The sequence below is a fragment of the Dermochelys coriacea genome, chromosome 6 (genome assembly GCF_009764565.3).
Source record: "Dermochelys coriacea isolate rDerCor1 chromosome 6, rDerCor1.pri.v4, whole genome shotgun sequence".
Taxonomy (NCBI): Eukaryota; Metazoa; Chordata; order Testudines; family Dermochelyidae; genus Dermochelys; species Dermochelys coriacea.
In genome coordinates this window covers 8,824,395-8,842,876 of record NC_050073.1, presented here as the reverse complement: position 1 = coordinate 8,842,876, position 18,482 = coordinate 8,824,395, and the positions used below count along the sequence as shown (strand labels likewise).

General features: G+C 47.8%; 1 protein-coding gene across 1 annotated transcript; it reads right to left on the bottom strand.

The window, feature by feature from the left end:
* Positions 1–872: 872 nt before the first annotated feature.
* Positions 873–12,169, bottom strand: RHOD (ras homolog family member D). Its single transcript, XM_038405009.2, has 5 exons — positions 11,771–12,169; positions 8,377–8,464; positions 2,095–2,204; positions 1,561–1,695; positions 873–1,229 (listed from the first exon to the last, which is right to left on the bottom strand). Exons 1-5 carry the CDS (start codon positions 11,870–11,872, stop codon positions 1,062–1,064), a joined length of 603 nt encoding a protein of 200 aa, XP_038260937.2. The 5' UTR covers positions 11,873–12,169; the 3' UTR covers positions 873–1,061.
* Between the last annotated feature and the right edge of the window lie 6,313 nt (positions 12,170–18,482).

Below are 18,482 nucleotides of genomic sequence, written 5' to 3'. Positions count from 1 at the left end.
AAAGCTCAAGTGGCTGATTTAGGAGGATCCAGCTAACTTAGGGATGGTGCAATGAAGGGTAGTGGTGACACAGGATCTCTGATGGGTTAACCCACCCACCCCCAAGGAGGGAGGAGCTTAGTTTCACAAACAGGAGAATAACTGGAGTCCTAGGATGGAACCTGAGTGAGGGACAAGGGAGCGAGGAGATATTCCGGGAGGTGAGATGACTTAGGCCATGGGATTGGCCGCCGGGGGAGGGGATGGGAGCCCCAATGGCATTGAACATGACTGGCCAAGACAATGGGAAATGTCCTGTAGGGAACAATCCTGCCCTGGCTTCGTGGTGATATGCTGGGTGGTCTAGTTGGTCCTTCCCATCTCTCACACCAAGGGGTCTTTGATGGGCGTTCCCTTACTCAGATCTTCCAGATGGGAGAGGAGCCTCACTCTTGGCCCTTCGCTCAGCCTTAACTGTTATACATAATAAATACTAACCAGGAGAATTATCGCAGCATCCAGGAATCCCAGCCATGGTCCAGGACCTTACTTTGCGAGGTGCTGTACAAACACAGAACAAAGACAACCCCACGGTCCCTCCTCGGGCTTATGTCCTGCAGAGACTAGTGGCTGTGGAGTCTTGTGGATGGGTTCAGGGAATTGGTCACTGGACATGGATGGGGCCACCGTGGGCCACAGTGGTGGGAGTCGTACAGGAGCTGGGCTGTGCTATTAGGAGCTGCGTGGGCTGGTAGTTGCCAGATGGAGCCAGGCAAATCTGGGAGGAATTAGGGCTATCGGACATGAACTCGTGATCTGTTACAGAGCTGAGGGAGTGAATCGTGAGCTGGAATGTGGCTCCTTCTCCACTCTGGTCTCATTCTGTGTCAGACTGTGAGGGAGGTATTTGCCCTTCCTGTGGCATCATTCATCCCCAGTGATGCCTGCTGCGAGGAGGGCAAGATCTGCCCTGTCAGTTCCTGCTGAGTTGGACCCGATGCCCATGGAGATGCTGGAGAGCGGAACTGGCCCTGGGATGGGTGCAGGGCACTGGGGTGTCCCCTGGAGGAGTATGGAGGTGACTAGGAGAGCAGGCAGCTCCTCTTCGTTTTTTGTTTGCGCTGGCTCTTCCGCATGGCGCTCAAGGCGGCGCTGGAGGCCTCCATGAAGATGTTGGTGATGTTCTCCTGGTACTTGGCGGAGCACTCGAGGTAAGTGACAGCGTGCACCTCCCGGGCCATGGCCTCTGCCTGCAACAGGGGAGTGGCGTGAGACCCGCAGAAGGCATAGGGCTGGGCAGGGGGTGGGGTCCCTGCTGAAGGCATGTTGTGCCCATTGTACAGCCTGGGGCCTCCAGGATTCATTCCCATTGGGTATCACCTCCCCAGCAACCATCTCTGGCAGGGCCCAGGACATGCCCTGCTTCAGCTGACTGAATCGCTGCCTTGCCACAACCTCATCCCAGCATGGCGTCTAGGAGCTTGGCTGAACCCTGGCCCGTTATCTCTGGGAGGGACTATTTTTCCTTCCTGAGGATTCAGGATGGAGTGTGTTGGCCAAGGGGGGGAGGGGCTTTGTCACCTTATGGTAGGTGATGGGCTCCAGCTGGTCCTTGTGGAGCTGCCTTAGAAGGACCTTGTCCTTCCTCAGGTCAGTCTTGCAGCCCACCAGCACGATGGGGACGCCCTTGCAGAAGTGATTCACCTCCGGGTACCACTATGCAGAGAGAGAGATGAAGATGGAGATGGGGCCTGAGCACTGGGGCGGGAGACCCCACATGTCCTCAGAGGCTTTGGGGGAGGGTCTGAGCCCCATGTTCATCCCCATTATATCAGAGAATGGGATGTACCCCTAAGGAACACAATAGAGGCCAGCAGAACAGAGCTAGAGCAGCGGTGGGCGAACTTTTTGGCCGGAGGGCCACATCTGGGTATGGAAATTGTATGGCAGGTCATGAATACTCACGAAATTGGGGTTGGCTGTGGGGGAGCTCCCGACTACTCCAGTCCCAGCCTGGCACTTCAGGGAGCGGGGTGGGAGCAGTGGCTGTGTGGGGGGAGCTCCCGGCTACTCCAGTTCCAGCCTCTTCCATTTGATCTATAGAAGTTTTGTTACCTTTGTGAGAATGTTGTCGAAGCTGTTGGGACTGGTGACATCGAAGCACATGAGAATCACGTGGGCTCCTGTGTAGGAGAGGGGACGGAGCCTGTCATAATCTTCCTGCCCTATGAGGAGGAGATGTAGGTCACTAAGTACCCCTCCCCTTCAAGTGCAGGGTCCCAAACCCCTCCCCATCCTCTGTATGTGAGAGGGGATCCAGCCCCCAGGGACAGCCAACCATGTGTGTGTATTCAGCCACCCACTGGTGCACTCACACATACACATGTATATTGACACACTAACATGTGCTGATGCATATGCACGGGTGCATGTACATGTGTACACATGTAAACTCTAACACACGTATGAACTCACACAAACTTACTCTTTGCCACTCTAAATAGGCCCCAGCCCGGCCCTGCCCTGCAGAGAGCCCCCCAATAGCTGGCACAGGTTCGAGGAGTGGTGATCCATAGCTACTTCTAAGTGCCAGGGGAATCCCCTCTTGGCTCTTTTCTCCTTGGCCTGCCTGGCATTGTCCTTGCTGAGCTGGGTTCAAGTCCCTGCTGTGCCACAGACTTCCTGTGTAACTTGGGGTAAGTCTGGTAGCTATGCCATGCCTCAGTTTCCCCATCTGTACAATGGGGATTATAGCAGTTCCCTACCTCACAGGGGCCTTGCGAGGATAAATGTACTAAAGATTGAAAGGAGGTCAGATACTGTGGATACGGGAGCCAGATAAGTATCTAAGATCGACAAATAGCCTTCCGCCCCCCTATTCACCTATGCCTGGAGTCCCCATCCTTCTGCACACCCATTATCTGAATGATAGCCCTGCTTTTGCAATGTAGCTGTGATGCATCTCATGATTTTATCACGACAGCTGGTATTTCCCCAAAAGCTCCAGCTCCTGATTTGGGGTGACTCTCAGCTACATTTAAATAAAGAGGAAGGTTGTAGCCCTTGTGGAGTGGAGGAAAGTCTGACAAGGTAATGGCTCAGAAAACAAAGAGAGAAAACTCCCAGTTTATTACAGATCTCATGAATTTGAGGACTGGCTCCTGTTGGAAGGGATGGGGGGCCAGCAGTCCTGAGCTGTGTCACTTTAAGATCAGGGTAGGGGATAAAGCTCAGGATGCCAACAGCAGAACCCAGAAAGAACTTTGATCCCAGGGTGTTAATGTGGGCCTGTGGGAAAGGGGCCCTTCTGTTTCCAGGGAAGTGTTTTAAGAAAAGGAAGGCTAAAAATATATATTTTTTTTTTCTGAACATGAGGAAAATCTGCTTTTTTAAAAAAAAACTTGTAAGAAATGTCACTTCCTTTCAAAAACCATTGTGGTAAAAATTGGCTTGTTTGAAAGTGTCTCTTTTTCCACCCCAAATTTGCATGCTAATAAAAGCCACCCACTGATTTGCATAATATGCCACACCCCAACACACATGTATCGTGTACACAATCGAGATCCCACTATGATTTGCATAGCAAGCCATGCCCCAAGCCTTATCCCTGTGACCTTTCCTGACTACTTTACCCCTTTTAGGAGTCTGATTTGTCTTGCATATCCCAAGTTTCACCTCACATAAAATTACTTGCTTACAAAATCCGACATAAACCTACAAGTGTCACAACACACTATTAGTGGAAAATTGCTTACTTTCTCATTTTTACCATAAGATTATAAAATAAATAGTACAATATTTGTATTCTGAACATGTCAGTGTATAGTATACAGAGTAGTATAAAGAAGTCATTGTATGTATGAAATTTTAGTTTGTACCAACTTTGCTAGTGAACATAATGGACATACTGGGTCAGACCAAAGGTCCATCTAGCCCAGTATCTTGTCTTCCGACAGTGGCCAGTGCCAGGTGCCCAAGAAGGAATGAACATAACAGGTAATCATCAACTGAGCCATTCCCTGTCGCTCATTCCTAGCTTCTGGCAAACAGAGGCTAGAGACACCATTCCTGCCCATCCTGGCTAATAGCCATTGATGGACCTATCCTCCTTGAATTTATCTAGTTCTTTTTAAATGCTGTTATAGTCTTGGCCTTTACAACATCTTCTGGCAAAGAGTTCCACAAGTTGACTCTGCATTGTGTGAAGAAATACCTCCTTCTGCTCGTTTTAAACCTGCTTCTTATTAATTTCAGTTCAGTTTGAGTTCAGGATCCTGACACAAGGAAGAAAGGAGAGCAGCAGAATACAGACCCTGGACTTCCAAAGATCAGACTTTGACTCCTTCAGGAAACTGATGGGCAGGATCCCCTGAGAGAATAACATGGAAAGGAGTCCAGGAGAGCTGGCTGTATTTTAAAGAATCCTTATTGAGGTTACAGGGACAAACCATCCCAATGTGTAGAAAGAATAGTAAATATGGCAGGCGACCAGCTTGGCTTAACAGTGAAATCCTTGCTGATCTTAAACACAAAAAAGAAGCTTACGAGAAGTGGAAGATTGGACAAATGACCAGGGAGGAGTATAAAAATATTGCTCAGGCATGCAGGAGTAAAATCAGGAAGGCCAAATAACACTTGGAGTTGCAGCTAGCAAGAAATGTTAAGAGTAACAGGAAGGGTTTCTTCAAGTATGTTAGCAAGAAGAAGAAAGTCAAGGAAAGTGGGGGCCCCTTACTGAATGAGGGAGGCAACCTAGTGAAAGAGGATGTGGAAAAAGCTAATGTACTCAGTGCTTTTTTTGCCTCTGTCTTCATGAACAAGGTCAGCTCCCAGAATACTGCACTGGGCAGCACAGCATGGGGAGGAGGTGACCAGCCCTCTGTGGAGAAAGAAGTGGTTCAGGACTATTTAGAAAAGCTGGACAAGCACAAGTCCATGGGGCCGGATGAGCTGCATCCAAGAGTGCTAAAGGAGTTGGTGGATGTGATTGCAGAGCCACTGGCCATTATCTTTGAAAACTCATGGCGAACAGGGGAAGTCCCTGACGACTGGAAAAAGGCTAATGTTGTGCCCATCTTTAAAAAAAGGGAAGAAGGAGGATCCGGGGAACTACAGGCCAGTCAGCCTCACCTCAGTCCCTGGAAAAATCATGGAGCAGGTCCTCAAGGAATCAATTCTGAAGCACTTAGAGGAGAGGAAAGTGATCAGGAACAGTCAGCATGGATTCACCAAGGGCAAGTCATGCCTGACTAATCTAATTGCCTTCCATAACGAGATAACTGGCTCTGTGGATGAGGGGAAAGCAGTGTACGTGTTATTCCTTGACTTTAGCAAAGCTTTAGACGCTGTCTCCTACAGTATTCTTACCAGCAAGTTAAAGAAGTATGGGCTGGATGAATGGACTGTAAGGTGGATAGAAAGCTGGTTAGATCATCGGGCTCAATGGGTAGTGATCAATGGCTCCATGTCTAGTTGGCAGCCGGTATCAAGCAGAGTGCCCTACACTACACTAAAAATCCTTCTTTTTGTAGTGTTGGCAGGAAGGTCTCTGTGGGTTAATATGTTGGTCAGAGGTGTGTTGGAAATATTCCTTGACACACCTCTGACCAACATATTAACCCACAGAGACCTTCCTGCCAACACTACAAAAAGAAGGATTCTGGGTGGACTCCTCCTGAAGGTCGAAACAGCAGCCTGGATTTCTACATAGACTGCTTCCGCCGACGTGCACGAGCTGAAATTGTGGAAAAGCAGCATCGCTTACCCCATAACCTCAGCCATGCAGAACACAGTGCCATCCACAGCCTCAAAAACAACTCTGACATCATAATCAAAAAGGCTGACAAAGGAGGTGCTGTCGTCATCATGAATAGGTCGGAGTATGAACAAGAGGCTACTAGGCAGCTCTCCAACACCACTTTCTACAAGCCATTACCCTCTGATCCCACTGAGAGTTACCAAAAGAAACTACAGCATTTGCTCAAGAAACTCCCTGAAAAAGCACAAGAACAAATCCGCACAGACACACCCCTGGAGCCCCGACCTGGGGTATTCTATCTGCTACCCAAGATCCATAAACCTGGAAATCCTGGACGCCCCATCATCTCAGGCATTGGCACCCTGACAGCAGGATTGTCTGGCTATGTAGACTCCCTCCTCAGGCCCTTCGTTACCAGCACTCCCAGCTATCTTCGAGACACCCCGATTTCCTGAGGAAACTACAGTCCATTGGTAATCTTCCTAAAAACACCATCCTAGCCACTATGGATGTAGAAGCCCTCTACACCAACATTCCACACAAAGATGGACTACGAGCCGTCAGGAACAGTATCCCCGATACTGTCACGGCTAACCTGGTGGCTGAACTTTGTGACTTTGTCCTGACCCATAACTATTTCACATTTGGTGACAATGTATACCTTCAAATCAGCGGCACTGCGATGGGTACCCGCATGGCCCCACAGTATGCCAACATTTTTATGGCTGACTTAGAACAACGCTTCCTCAGCTCTCGTCCCCTAATGCCCCTACTCTACTTGCGCTACATTGATGACATCTTCATCCTCTGGACCCATGGAAAAGAAGCTCTTGAGGAATTCCACCATGATTTCAACAATTTCCATCCCACCATCAACCTCAGCCTGGACCAGTCCACACAAGAGATCCACTTCCTGGACACTACGGTGCTAATAAGCGATGGTCACATAACCACCACCCTATATCGGAAACCTACTGACCGCTATTCCTACCTACATGCCTCTAGCTTTCATCCAGATCATACCACTCGATCCATTGTCTACAGCCAAGCGCTACAATATAACTGCATTTGCTCCAACCCCTCAGACAGAGACAAATACCTACAAGATCTCTATCATGCATTCCTACAACTACAATACCCGCCTGCTGAAGTGAAGAAACAGATTGACAGAGCCAGAAGAGTACCCAGAAGTCACCTACTACAGGACAGGCCCAACAAAGAAAACAACAGAACGCCACTAGCCATCACCTTCAGCCCCCAACTAAAACCTCTCCAACGCATCATCAAGGATCTACAACCTATCCTGAAGGACGACCCATCACTCTCACAGATCTTGGGAGACAGACCAGTCCTTGCTTACAGACAGCCCCCCAATCTGAAGCAAATACTCACCAGCAACCACACACCACACAACAGAACCACTAACCCAGGAACCTATCCTTGCAACAAAGCCCGTTGCCAACTCTGTCCACATATCTATCAGGGGATACCATCATAGGGCCTAATCACATCAGCCACACTATCAGAGGCTCGTTCACCTGCGCATCTACCAATGTGATATATGCCATCATGTGCCAGCAATGCCCCTCTGCCATGTACATTGGCCAAACTGGACAGTCTCTACGTAAAAGAATGAATGGACATAAATCAGACGTCAAGAATTATAACATTCAAAAACCAGTTGGAGAACACTTCAATCTCTCTGGTCACTCGATCACAGATCTTAGAGTGGCTATACTTCAACAAAAAAGCTTCAAAAACAGACTCCAACTAGAGACTGCTGAATTGGAATTAATTTGCAAACTGGATACAATTAACTTAGGCTTGAATAGAGACTGGGAATGGATGAGTCATTACACAAAGTAAAACTATTTCCCCATGGTATTTCTCCCTCCCACCCCACCCCCCACTGTTCCTCTGATATTCTTGTTAACTGCTGGAATTAGCCTACCTTGCTTGTCACCATGAAAGGTTTTCCTCCTTTCCCCCCCCTGCTGCTGGTGATGGCTTATCTTAAGTGATCACTCTCCTTACAGTGTGTATGATAAACCCATTGTTTCATGTTCTCTGTGTGTGTGTATATAAATCTCTCCTCTGTTTTTTCCACCAAATGCATCCGATGAAGTGAGCTGTAGCTCACGAAAGCTTATGCTCTAATAAATTTGTTAGTCTCTAAGGTGCCACCGGTACTCCTTTTCTTCCCACCTTAGTTGTTTCCTTTCCAAGCTGAAAAGTCCCAGTCTTATTAACCTCTCCTCATACAGCAGCTGATCCATACCCATAATCATTGTTTCCCTTTTCTGAACCTTTTCCAAGTCCAATATAATATATATAATTTTTTTTGAGATGGGGTGACCACATCTGCATGCAGATGTGGGCATACCATGCATTTATATAAAAGCAATAGGATATTTTCTGTCTATCCCTTTCTTAATGATTCCCAACATTGTTTGCGCTTTTGACTGCCTCTGTACATTGAGTGGTTGTTTTCAGACAACTATCCACAATGACTCCAAGATCTTTCTTGAGAGAGTGCTTTTTATGTAGCCTGTTGTAAAATGAGACACATCTAGATGAGTTGATGTACCTCCAGAAGACCTGTATACCCCTGGTACACCCCATCCTCTCCCTGTACATACCCGCTGTGTCCCACAGATTGATTTGCACCGGCTTGCCGCCAATCTGGAAAGAGGCAGAGTACTTCTCAAACACTGTGGGGACATAGACCTAGGAGGAGAAAGGAGGGGAGAGTCACTGCATCCGATGAAGTGAGCTGTAGCTCACGAAAGCTTATGCTCTAATAAATTTGTTAGTCTCTAAGGTGCCACAAGTACTCCTTTTCTTTTTGCGAATACAGACTAACACGGCTGCTACTCTGAAACCTGTGCTGGAAGGAAATACAGACAGCCATCACTACTGCTCAGCAGGCTGGCCCACGGGGAGCTAGCATTAATTCCTCCTTAAACGCTTCTCTATCAGTCAATCTAAAGTACTCATATGACCTCCATCACCGTAATAACTGAGTGTCTCACAATCTGTAATGTGTTTATCCTCACAACACCCCTGTGAGGTAAGGAAGTAGTACCTCCGTTGTAGGGATGGGGAAACTGAGGCACTGAGCAGAGCAAGGTCACACAGGAAGCTCTTTGAAAGAGCAGGGACTTGAATGGAGGTTTCTCAAGGATGGCCCTAACCACTGACTGTACCATCCGTTCACTGCAACAGTGTGTTTTCTTCCCCCCTCCCCACCCTTGTGATTTTTCTAGGGTGCTTGTACTGTGTCTCCTCCTGGGATTTATTAATTGTTTTATTTATATGTGGAGCTGAACCAATATTGGTTTTTCAGTTCGGGGCTGAACTGAAAAGAAAAAAAAATCAGTTTGAACCAAAATGGATTTTTTCGGGGCTTTTCTCACTGAAACACAAACCCCAAAACACCCACAACCGTGACCCTCCCCACCCCAGAAACAAAATTCATTTTGGATCAAATGGAATGTTTCATTTGAGCAGAGACTTTTCCCTCCCAGTGTTTTGTTTCATGTTGGATTGTTTTGGGGTGTGTTTCACCCTTTTTCATTTTTAAAAAACCTGACTAAATTTCTGAATGAAACACTGTTTTGAAATGAAATGTTTCATTTTGAAACAGTGAAATGCAACATTTTCTTTTATTAAAAACCTTTTTGCCCCCAATTTTTTGGAGGGAGTCAAACTATTCACTGACTTTGACCCAAGTTTGTGAATATTTTTGGTGCTCTAAAAAATGCATTTTGTGGGCAAATTTAGTATTCACCGAAAAATTGTTTCCCAGATCTATTTGCTTACCAGAGGCGCCACCCCATTGTGCTTGGCCCTGTACATGTAGAACAAGGCAGTGGTTCTGGCCCCAGAGGGTTTACATGCCAAGCATGAAGTCAGAGGATGGGTAGCTGCCACAAACACAGTAAGAGGGCCATGGTGAGTGGAACCCACAGTGACCAGAGCTCCCCAGTTGCGTGGAGGTTGGCATCGCTTGCAGGCCATGCAGCAGAGGTGGGTTTGAAGGAGAAGAACGTGTTGGCTTTGTGCGCTTCTTCCCAGCTGCCCCTCCACCATGCGAGAGGTGCAACCTGAGAGCAAGCACCAAGGTGCTAGTAGGGAGATGCGAGCAGCGGGCAGTTGTTCAGGTGGAAGGGCAGCCAATATAGAGTGCCCCATGCATGCTCCAAAGAAGAGTTCTGTGTGAGCTTGGAAGATTTTCTCTTTAAAAGAGATTCCCTCACCCACCTTGTGTGTCTAATACCCTGGGAGCAATATGGCTGCAACAACCTTTCATATGGTTTTTTTTGAATTGCCCTATAGCATTGAATAGGGCATGATACCCTGCTAGAGAATTATATAAAACACGTCACAAAAGCCTTTAGAAAATGTTTCATTCTCCATTGCTTTCTATAGTAGGTTTGTAGAGGAATTCCTACAGAGCCCCCTAGTTTCCCATCCCACTAAATTCCATAGGATTTGCCCTGAAAGATTAAGATCACCTTTGATTTTTCACCGAAGAAACCTGAAGTAGCTCGGTGTCCTTCTGACTGGGCTCCATTTATGAAACCACTGTGCTAGATCTGATGGCCATACTGGTATATGCATGCTTCAGCAAACTGCCTGGGCTAGGTCAGGTCTGGGCTAGACCAACTTTCTGTTTCAAGCTCAACTCTTTTCAATGCTAGAAAAGCCTCCCAGTTACTTGGGTTGCTTTGACATTTTGTGTGGCGCATGGAGGTGTGGGTACAGTTAGTGAGCAAAATTTGGGGTCATTTCCCCAAGGGGTTACTGAGTTTATACTAGTGCAGCAGTTCTCAAACTGTGGGTCAGGACCCTGTTTTAATGGGGTTGCCAGGGCTGGTGTTAGGCTTGCTGTGCCAGGTGGTGGAGCTCAGGTGGGCTCAGGCTTCTGTCCCCCCCCCCCCCCCCGGGGTTGTGTTGTAGTAATTTTTGTTGTCAGAGGGGGGCTTGCAGTGCAATGAAGTTGGAGAACCGGTGTACTAGTAAAAAGACCGAGGAGCACTTGTGGCACCTTAGACTAGTACAGCATGCCCAAATAAATTGGTTAGTGTAATTCTGTCACCACTAGGGGGTTATACAGCATGCTCTGTATGTGTACAGCCAGACCTGCACAGCTACAACTTGTGTGTGCGGCCAGTGCCTTACAGCACCTCAGCGTATAGCTGGGAAGTCCGGAAATGCCCCGGTTCACTGCTGCAGGTGACCCGGAGCCGGGATCTCTCTCGCCACCACCAGCTGCCAGGACGATCCTGTCTGGGTGAGCTCCTGCCGGCTCCTTGGGGAGGGTGTTTGCTGGTGGCCTTAGCAGAGCAGGCTCCCTGGGCAGGGAGAATGTGACAAGGCCAGGACTCTCCCCACAGCAATCACTTTCACTTCCCTTGGCCAGCTGGGCTCCCAAAGTTCACTGATGGGGGGGATGGGGGGGGAAGTTTCCCTCCACTCCCAGAGGTTCCTGTCTGGCTTTGCTCCACAGAGGGCTTACTCAGAGCACCTGGCAGCGGGGAGTGGGGCAGGGAGCTTGTGTCAAGGAGGGGCTGCTCTATGGACCCGGGCTTTGACCCAGTGAGGGCAGAGGTTACCTTGGAAACAGAACCGGTGGGCCAAGCATGGCTGGTTCAGGGTTCCAAGAGGGGAGCAGTGGGGGGGGGGGGTTCTCTCTAGGTTGGGGTCCCCCAGGGGAAGCTGTGTGTGTCTGGACTGGGACACAGTCTGTGTCCCATGCAGGGGGAAGAACCCTGTGAGGGGAGGGGGGGGGGTCTAGGGCAGCGTCCCACAGAGAAGCAGTGTGAGGGGAGGAGGGGGATGTCTCTGGGGTTGGGGCAGGGACAGGGTCCCATTGGGAAGCAGTGAGGGGTTCTCTGGGGCAGGGTCCCCTAGATGGAGCAGTGTGAGGGGAGGGGCATCTCTCTTGGGCAGAAACAGGGTCCAATGGGGGAGCAGTGTGTGTGTGTGGGGGTCTCTCCCCAGGTCATTCTGGCTGAGGGGTGTTCTTACCTTGGGGAAATCCCCCTTGGCGAAGACCATGAGCAGGGAAGTCTTTCCGCAGCCACCGTCCCCCGTGATCACAGCTTTGATCTCTGTGAGCTCCATCTCCATGCCCCCTGTTGTCCAGCTGTGTCCTGTCTCCTCGCTGTATCTCCAGCGCCCTGTGCCTAACAGCCCATCCAGGGGGGCTCTGCCTGTCTCCGTTACTCAGCTGCCCTGAACTGCCACCTGCCAGCAGGCACCATCCCTGAGACCTGGACAGGGCAGGATTCCTTTCCCCCCAGGCTCAGATCACTCCTGAGCCTGCCCTCTGTACAGTGAGTTGGTGACCTCCGCTCTCCAGGCCTCCTCCTCCCCAAGAGTAACTCCTCTGAGTTACTCTTGGCTCTGAGACGGCAGGTGACGCTGGCTTCCGTCCTACACCCAGCTCTGGCAGGAGGGTGCGGCTGGGAGCCAGAGGGGTCCACACCCTGCATGTGCCTCCCGTGGGGTGCGGAGATTGGGGGCAGGTGTGGCCAGGAATGTGACTAAGGCCAAGGGAACAGGTTGGCACAGGAGAGAGTAAATAGTGACACACACATGCACACATTCTCACTCTATCTGGACTCAGGTGTTGCAGATTTCAATCTTTGACCTTTTTATAATTTCACTGGATAATATTGATGTTGATATTTTAGCATTTTGCCCCTTGATTTGTATAGATTTAAATTTTCACAAGTTGCAGGAAATCCTCGGGCCTATGTGTCACACAGTGGGGGAGAGGGCCAGGCAATCATTTAATGGCAGTAGATGCTGAGATTCAAAACTGTAAAGCTTTATAACTGTTAAATCACAAATTGTCAACCTCATGTATCAGAATATACCAACTCAAATCAGTTCGCAAGCAGCCTTTTTTTTTTTTTTTACCTTGCCTTGCTGTACATTTAGCTGGTTAGTGAAGGAAACAGTTAGTTTTTGTCAACTGCTGGAAATGGCTCACCTTGATGATCACAACTAAAGGTTTTCTTCTGCCCGCCTGCCCTCCCCCTCCCCCTCCCCCCTCCGTTCTCCGGCTGGTAATAGCTCATCTTAAGTGACCATTCTCCTTCCAGTGTATGGTAACACCCATTGTTTCATGTTCTCTGTGTATATAAATCTCCCCACTGTACTTTCCACTGAATGCATCTGATGAAGTGAGCTGTAGCTCACAAAAGCTTATGCTTAAATAAATTTGTTAGTCTCTAAGGTGCCACAAGTACTCCAGTTCTTCTTGGGGGGGGGGGGTGAAATTGACATTTATCCATCTTCACCAATAAAAATTGAATCCTATCTACACTGCAGGTGCAAGGTGTGAGTCCCAGTCCATGTTGACCTGGTTAACCTGTGGAACACATTGCCAAGGAGGGGTTGTCAAGGCTAAAAATCTTCAAAAAGAATTGGATAAGTTCATAGAGGTCCAGCAATGGCTGTTACCTAAGATATTTGGAGACAGAACCCATGCTCTGGGTGTCCCTAAGCCTCTGACTGCCAGATGCTGGGACTGGATGACAGGGGATCAATCTCTTGATAATTGCCCTGTTCTGTTCATTCCCTCTGAAGCATTTGGCATTGGGCACTGTTGGAAAACTGGATAGGGGACTGGATGGACCACTGATGTGGCCATTCTTATGTTCTTAGGCAGACTAGTACTAGGTCAGCTCGAGCTAGTGCCATAAAAGTAGCGCTGTGGATGGAGTGGCCCAGATGGTGGCTTGGCTTAGCCAAGCCAATGGAGTTGAGACCCAGAGGGTGTGGTTGGCTCCACACTATTTTTGCTGCACCAGCTTGAGCAGAGCTAGTGCGAGTCTGTATATTCGGCCTGGGTATCACAGCTCCTGCCTGCTGTGCAGCCATATCCTGACGTATGCTCCTAGTCCACATATGCATGCACCAAGTCATCAACTCCGAAAGTTACACCAACCATGAGTCAGGCCCACAAGAATCAGGAGAGCCACTTAGAAAACTGGAGACTGGCCCTAAACCAGGATTTTTTTTTTAAAAAGATTAAATTGTGTCTTTCGTCTCGTTGTTGTGGAGTTTTTGTTAAACACTGCCTGCCCCACCGTGTGTGTGTGTGTGTGAGAGAGAGAGAGAATATCACAGCATGCTGAGAAAGGGGATTCTGGCCAGGCTGCAGGAGCTCTCAGGGCACAGCTTCTCCCTGAGCCCCAAAAGTGTAATAGATTAATTCTGACATCCACCTGCTAGCCACACACCTGCCCCTCCCTCTGACTCCATATCCACTTCCCCTGCAGCTCCCAGGCCTTGGTTCTTCACCCCCTTCTCTTAGACCTGATGTTGCAAGGATGCAGAGGGGTGTGAGGAATGAATGGGGCCAGATCCCCGGCTGGTGTGAATTGGCCATAGCTCCTCTGGAGTTGATGGGACTGGTGGAATCTGAAGGCTGTGAGGCCCAGGGAAGGAGGAGGAATCCAGAGAGGGTGTAACGAGTCAGGAAGCTATAAGCCTTGTGCCCTGAAGTTCTACACTAGGGAGCTCGTTACTGTCATCTACTGGTGAGTTGCGGGGAGCCTTCCAGAGCTGCTTCATGACCCCAGATGGGCAGATCCTCCCCACAGGGAGGAGCTTTCCACTGCCTTCTATTAGTGGGTCATTTTGGTAAAAATTTAGTGAAGGTTTGTCTTGAGGGGTAATGAGACATTATTATCTCTTTGCAGTTCTCTTGCCCTTTGCTCACCCAACAGAATGTACCCTGGGAAAGAGGTCATCCTAACCAAAAACTCAGCTTGGTATGGCTGGGTACTGGCATAGGGTACAGGCAATATAGAGAGGCACTTGATGTTTAGTGGGAATCTAATGTGGAAAAGACTGTATTTAGAATCTTTTATGTCATTGATCTCTTTCTATAGAAGGCTTTGAGAAGAAGTGTTGCTGTAGGAGCTTTGTGACCAGGGTTGGGTCAGAGTGGCTATCAGCAGAAGTTGCAGAGTGGACTGGAGAGACTATGGGGAACATTGCCAAATAATCCATATCTGGTGAGTTAAAGTGGTGGAACCTCAAGACTCAACCACATAGCCCTTTCCTTAGGGGCTGGAGACTGATCTGTCTGAACTCTAGACTGTATGACCCATAGACAGCAAATTGAGTGGCATGCTTAGTGGGGAAGGGGGAAATGAGTGCTAAGGGTGGGGAGCTGAGCTAAAGGACTTTGACCAAAGATGACATGGAGTGGGTGCCTTACTTAGTAGTCTTATATAGTTGATTGATTGTTACTGTACTTTCCAGAGTGGATTCTGTGTCCTGCCCTATCATACGGTTCTTTGTTTCATACCTGCTCACTGCTTGTGGGTGGGATATGGATGTCTGTTAAGGTCACCTGGGGAAGGTATTTAGGTTTTGTTTTTTTTTCCTTTTCTTTTTTCTTCTTCATGTTTCTGAGTGGGGGCTCAAAGTGTGGTGTGTGGGGTTTTTTTTGTTTGTTTTTTTGCTTTTTTTTTTAAAAAGGAACCCTAGATATTTGAATCCAGCACTCTTAGCTGCCCACCACGCCTGGCAGAAGACTTGGTTAGATCTCAGGACCTGGGCTGGGTGGTGGAGTTGTGTCCCCAAGGGAAAGTGTGGGAGCTGGGTAGACTGGGCCACGTAGTAAGTAAATGATCAAGAAGTTGTTTGAGATGTGTAAATCCATATTAACTCTGGATGGGGTGCTGCTTCTCTCTGGTGGCTGGATTGTACATAGCAGTTAATAAGCCTGGTCCAGCCTCATTGCTCATACAGCTGCTTCTTTAACTTAAGTAGCAGAGGCTCCTCCTTTTCATATATTCATAGATACTAAGGTCAGAAGGGACCATTCTGATCATCTAGTCTGACCTCCTACACAGTGCAGGCCACAGAATCTCACCCACCCACTCCTACGAAAAACCTCACCCATGTCTGAGCTATTGAAGTCCTTAAATCATGGTTTGAAGACTTCAAGGAGCAGAGAAGCCTCCCTCAAGTCAACCATGTCCCATGCTACAGAGGAAGGCGAAAAACCTCCAGGGCCTCTCCAATCTGCCCTGGAGGAAAATTCCTTCCCGACCCCAAATATGGCAATCAGCTAAACCCTGAGCATATGGGCAAGATTCACCATCCAGATACTACAGAAAATTCTTTCCTGGGTAACTCAGATCCCATCCATCTAATATCCCATCTCAGGGGATTTGGCCTATTTACCCTGAATATTTAAAGATCAATTACTTACCAAAATCCCATTATCCCATCATACCATCTCCTCCATAAACTTATCAAGTAGAATCTTAAAACCAGATAGATCTTTTGCCCCCACTGCTTCCCTTGGAAGGTTATTCCAAAACTTCACTCCTCTGATGGTTAAAAACCTTCGTCTGATTTCAAGTCTAAACTTCCTGGTGGCCAGTTTATACCCATTTGTTCTTGTGTCCACATTGGTGCTGAGCTTAAATAATTCCTCTCCCTCTCCTATATTTATCCCTCTGATATATTTATAGAGAGCAATCATATCTCCCCTCAACCTTCTTTTAGTTAGGCTAAACAAGCCAAGCTCCTTAAGTCTCCTTTCATAAGACAAGTTTTCCATTCCTCGGATCATCCTAGTAGCCCTTCTCTGTACCTGCTCCAGTTTGAATTCATCCTTTTTAAACATGGGAGACCAGAACTGCACACAGTATTCTAGGTGAGGTCTCACCAGTGCCTTGTATAACGGTACTAAAACCTCCTTATCCCTACTGGAAATGCCTCTCCTGATGCATCCCAAAACCGCATTAGCTTTTTTCACAGCCATATCACATTGGCAGCTCATAGTCATCCTATGATCAACCAATACTCCAAGGTCCTTCTCCTCTTCCGTTACTTCTAATTGATGCGTCCCCAACTTATAACTAAAATTCTTGTTATTAATCCCTAAATGCATAACCTTACACTTCTCACTATTAAATTTCATCCTATTACTATTACTCCAGTTTACAAGGTCATCCAGATCCTCCTGTATAATATCCCGATCCTTCTCCGAATTGGCAATACCTCCCAGCTTTGTATCATCTGCAAACTTTATGAGCACACTCCCACTTTTTGTGCCAAGGTCAGTAACAAAAAGATTAAATAAGATTGGTCCCAAAACCGATCCCTGAGGAACTCCACTGGTAACCTCCCTCCAACCTGACAGTTCGCCTTTCAGTAGGACCCGTTGCAGTCTCCCCTTTAACCAATTCCTTATCCACCTTCTGATGTTCATATTGATCCCCATCTTCTCCAATTTAACTAATAATTCCCCATGTGGCACGGTATCAAATGCCTTACTGAAATCTAGGTAAATTAGATCCACTGCATTTCCTTTATCTAAAAAATCTGTTACTTTTTCAAAAAAGGAGATTAGGTTGGTTTGGCACGATCTACCTTTTGTAAAACCATGTTGTATTTTGTCCCATTTACCATTGACTTCAATGTCCTTAACTAATTTCTCCTTCAAAATTTTTTCCAGGACCTTGCATACTACAGATGTCAAACTAACTGGCCTGTAGTTACCCGGATCACTTTTTTTTTCCTTTCTTAAAAATAGGAACTATATTAGCAATTGTCCAATCATTCGGTACTATTCCTGAGTTTACAGATTCATTAAAAATTCTTGCTAATGGGCTTGCAATTTCAGGTGCCAATTCCTTTAATATTCTTGGATGAAGATTATCTGGGCCCCCCGATTTAGTCCCATTAAGCTGTTTCAGTTTCGCTTCTACCTCTGATATGGTAATATCTACCTCTATATCCTATATAGTCATCCTATGATCTACCAATACTCCAAGGTCCTTCTCCTCTTCCGTTACTTCTAATTGATGCGTCCCCAATTTATAACTAAAATTCTTGTTATTAATCCCTAAATGCATAACCTTACACTTCTCACTATTAAATTTCATCCTATTACTATTACTCCAGTTTACAAGGTCATCCAGATCCTCCTGTATAATATCCCGATCCTTCTCCGAATTGGCAATCCTCCCAGCTTTGTATCGTCTGCAAACTAATAAAGTTAGCACACTCCCACTTTTTGTGCCAAGGTCAGTAATAAAAAGATTAAATAAGATTGGTCCCAAAACCGATCCCTGAGGAACTCCACTGGTAACCTCCCTCCAACCTGACAGTTCGCCTTTCAGTAGGACCCGTTGCAGTCTCCCCTTTAACCAATTTCAGATCCAGAGGTTGTGGGTTTGATCTAGAGGATTGTCACACCCACGTTGTTTCATTATCTCTGACTTCCTTGCATTCACCAGGGAACAGCAGGGGCATCCAAAGTCCAGGGTGTAGGGAGGGTACCTGAGTCAGAGCCTTTAGCCGGGCTTATCAGCACTGGTACTGTTTTCATGGGAGGGCAGGTCCCATAGAGTTTCACCTTGGGGCTGAATGCCACCCAACCCCTAAATGCCCCTCCAGGGTAAACCCAGGCCTTTCTGGGCTAGTCTGTCTCTGGGGCAATGTCCTACCCTGGCAACATATCACAGTGACTGGATGGCTCTGGGCTTGTTCAGCTGCTAGGTTAGTCTAGGCTGGGGGTGGGTAGGCGGAGTGGAGTGCCTGATAGGGCATGACCTAAGCACCATCCATTTGCAGCATCCACCCCATCATCAGCCCTGCTCCCCAGAGGAATCCTGTGGCCATCCATCACCAGTCCTAGCCCCAGGGCTTCTGCTTTATGGGGGGGGGATTCCATTTCCTGCACTGCTTGGCAGCTCTG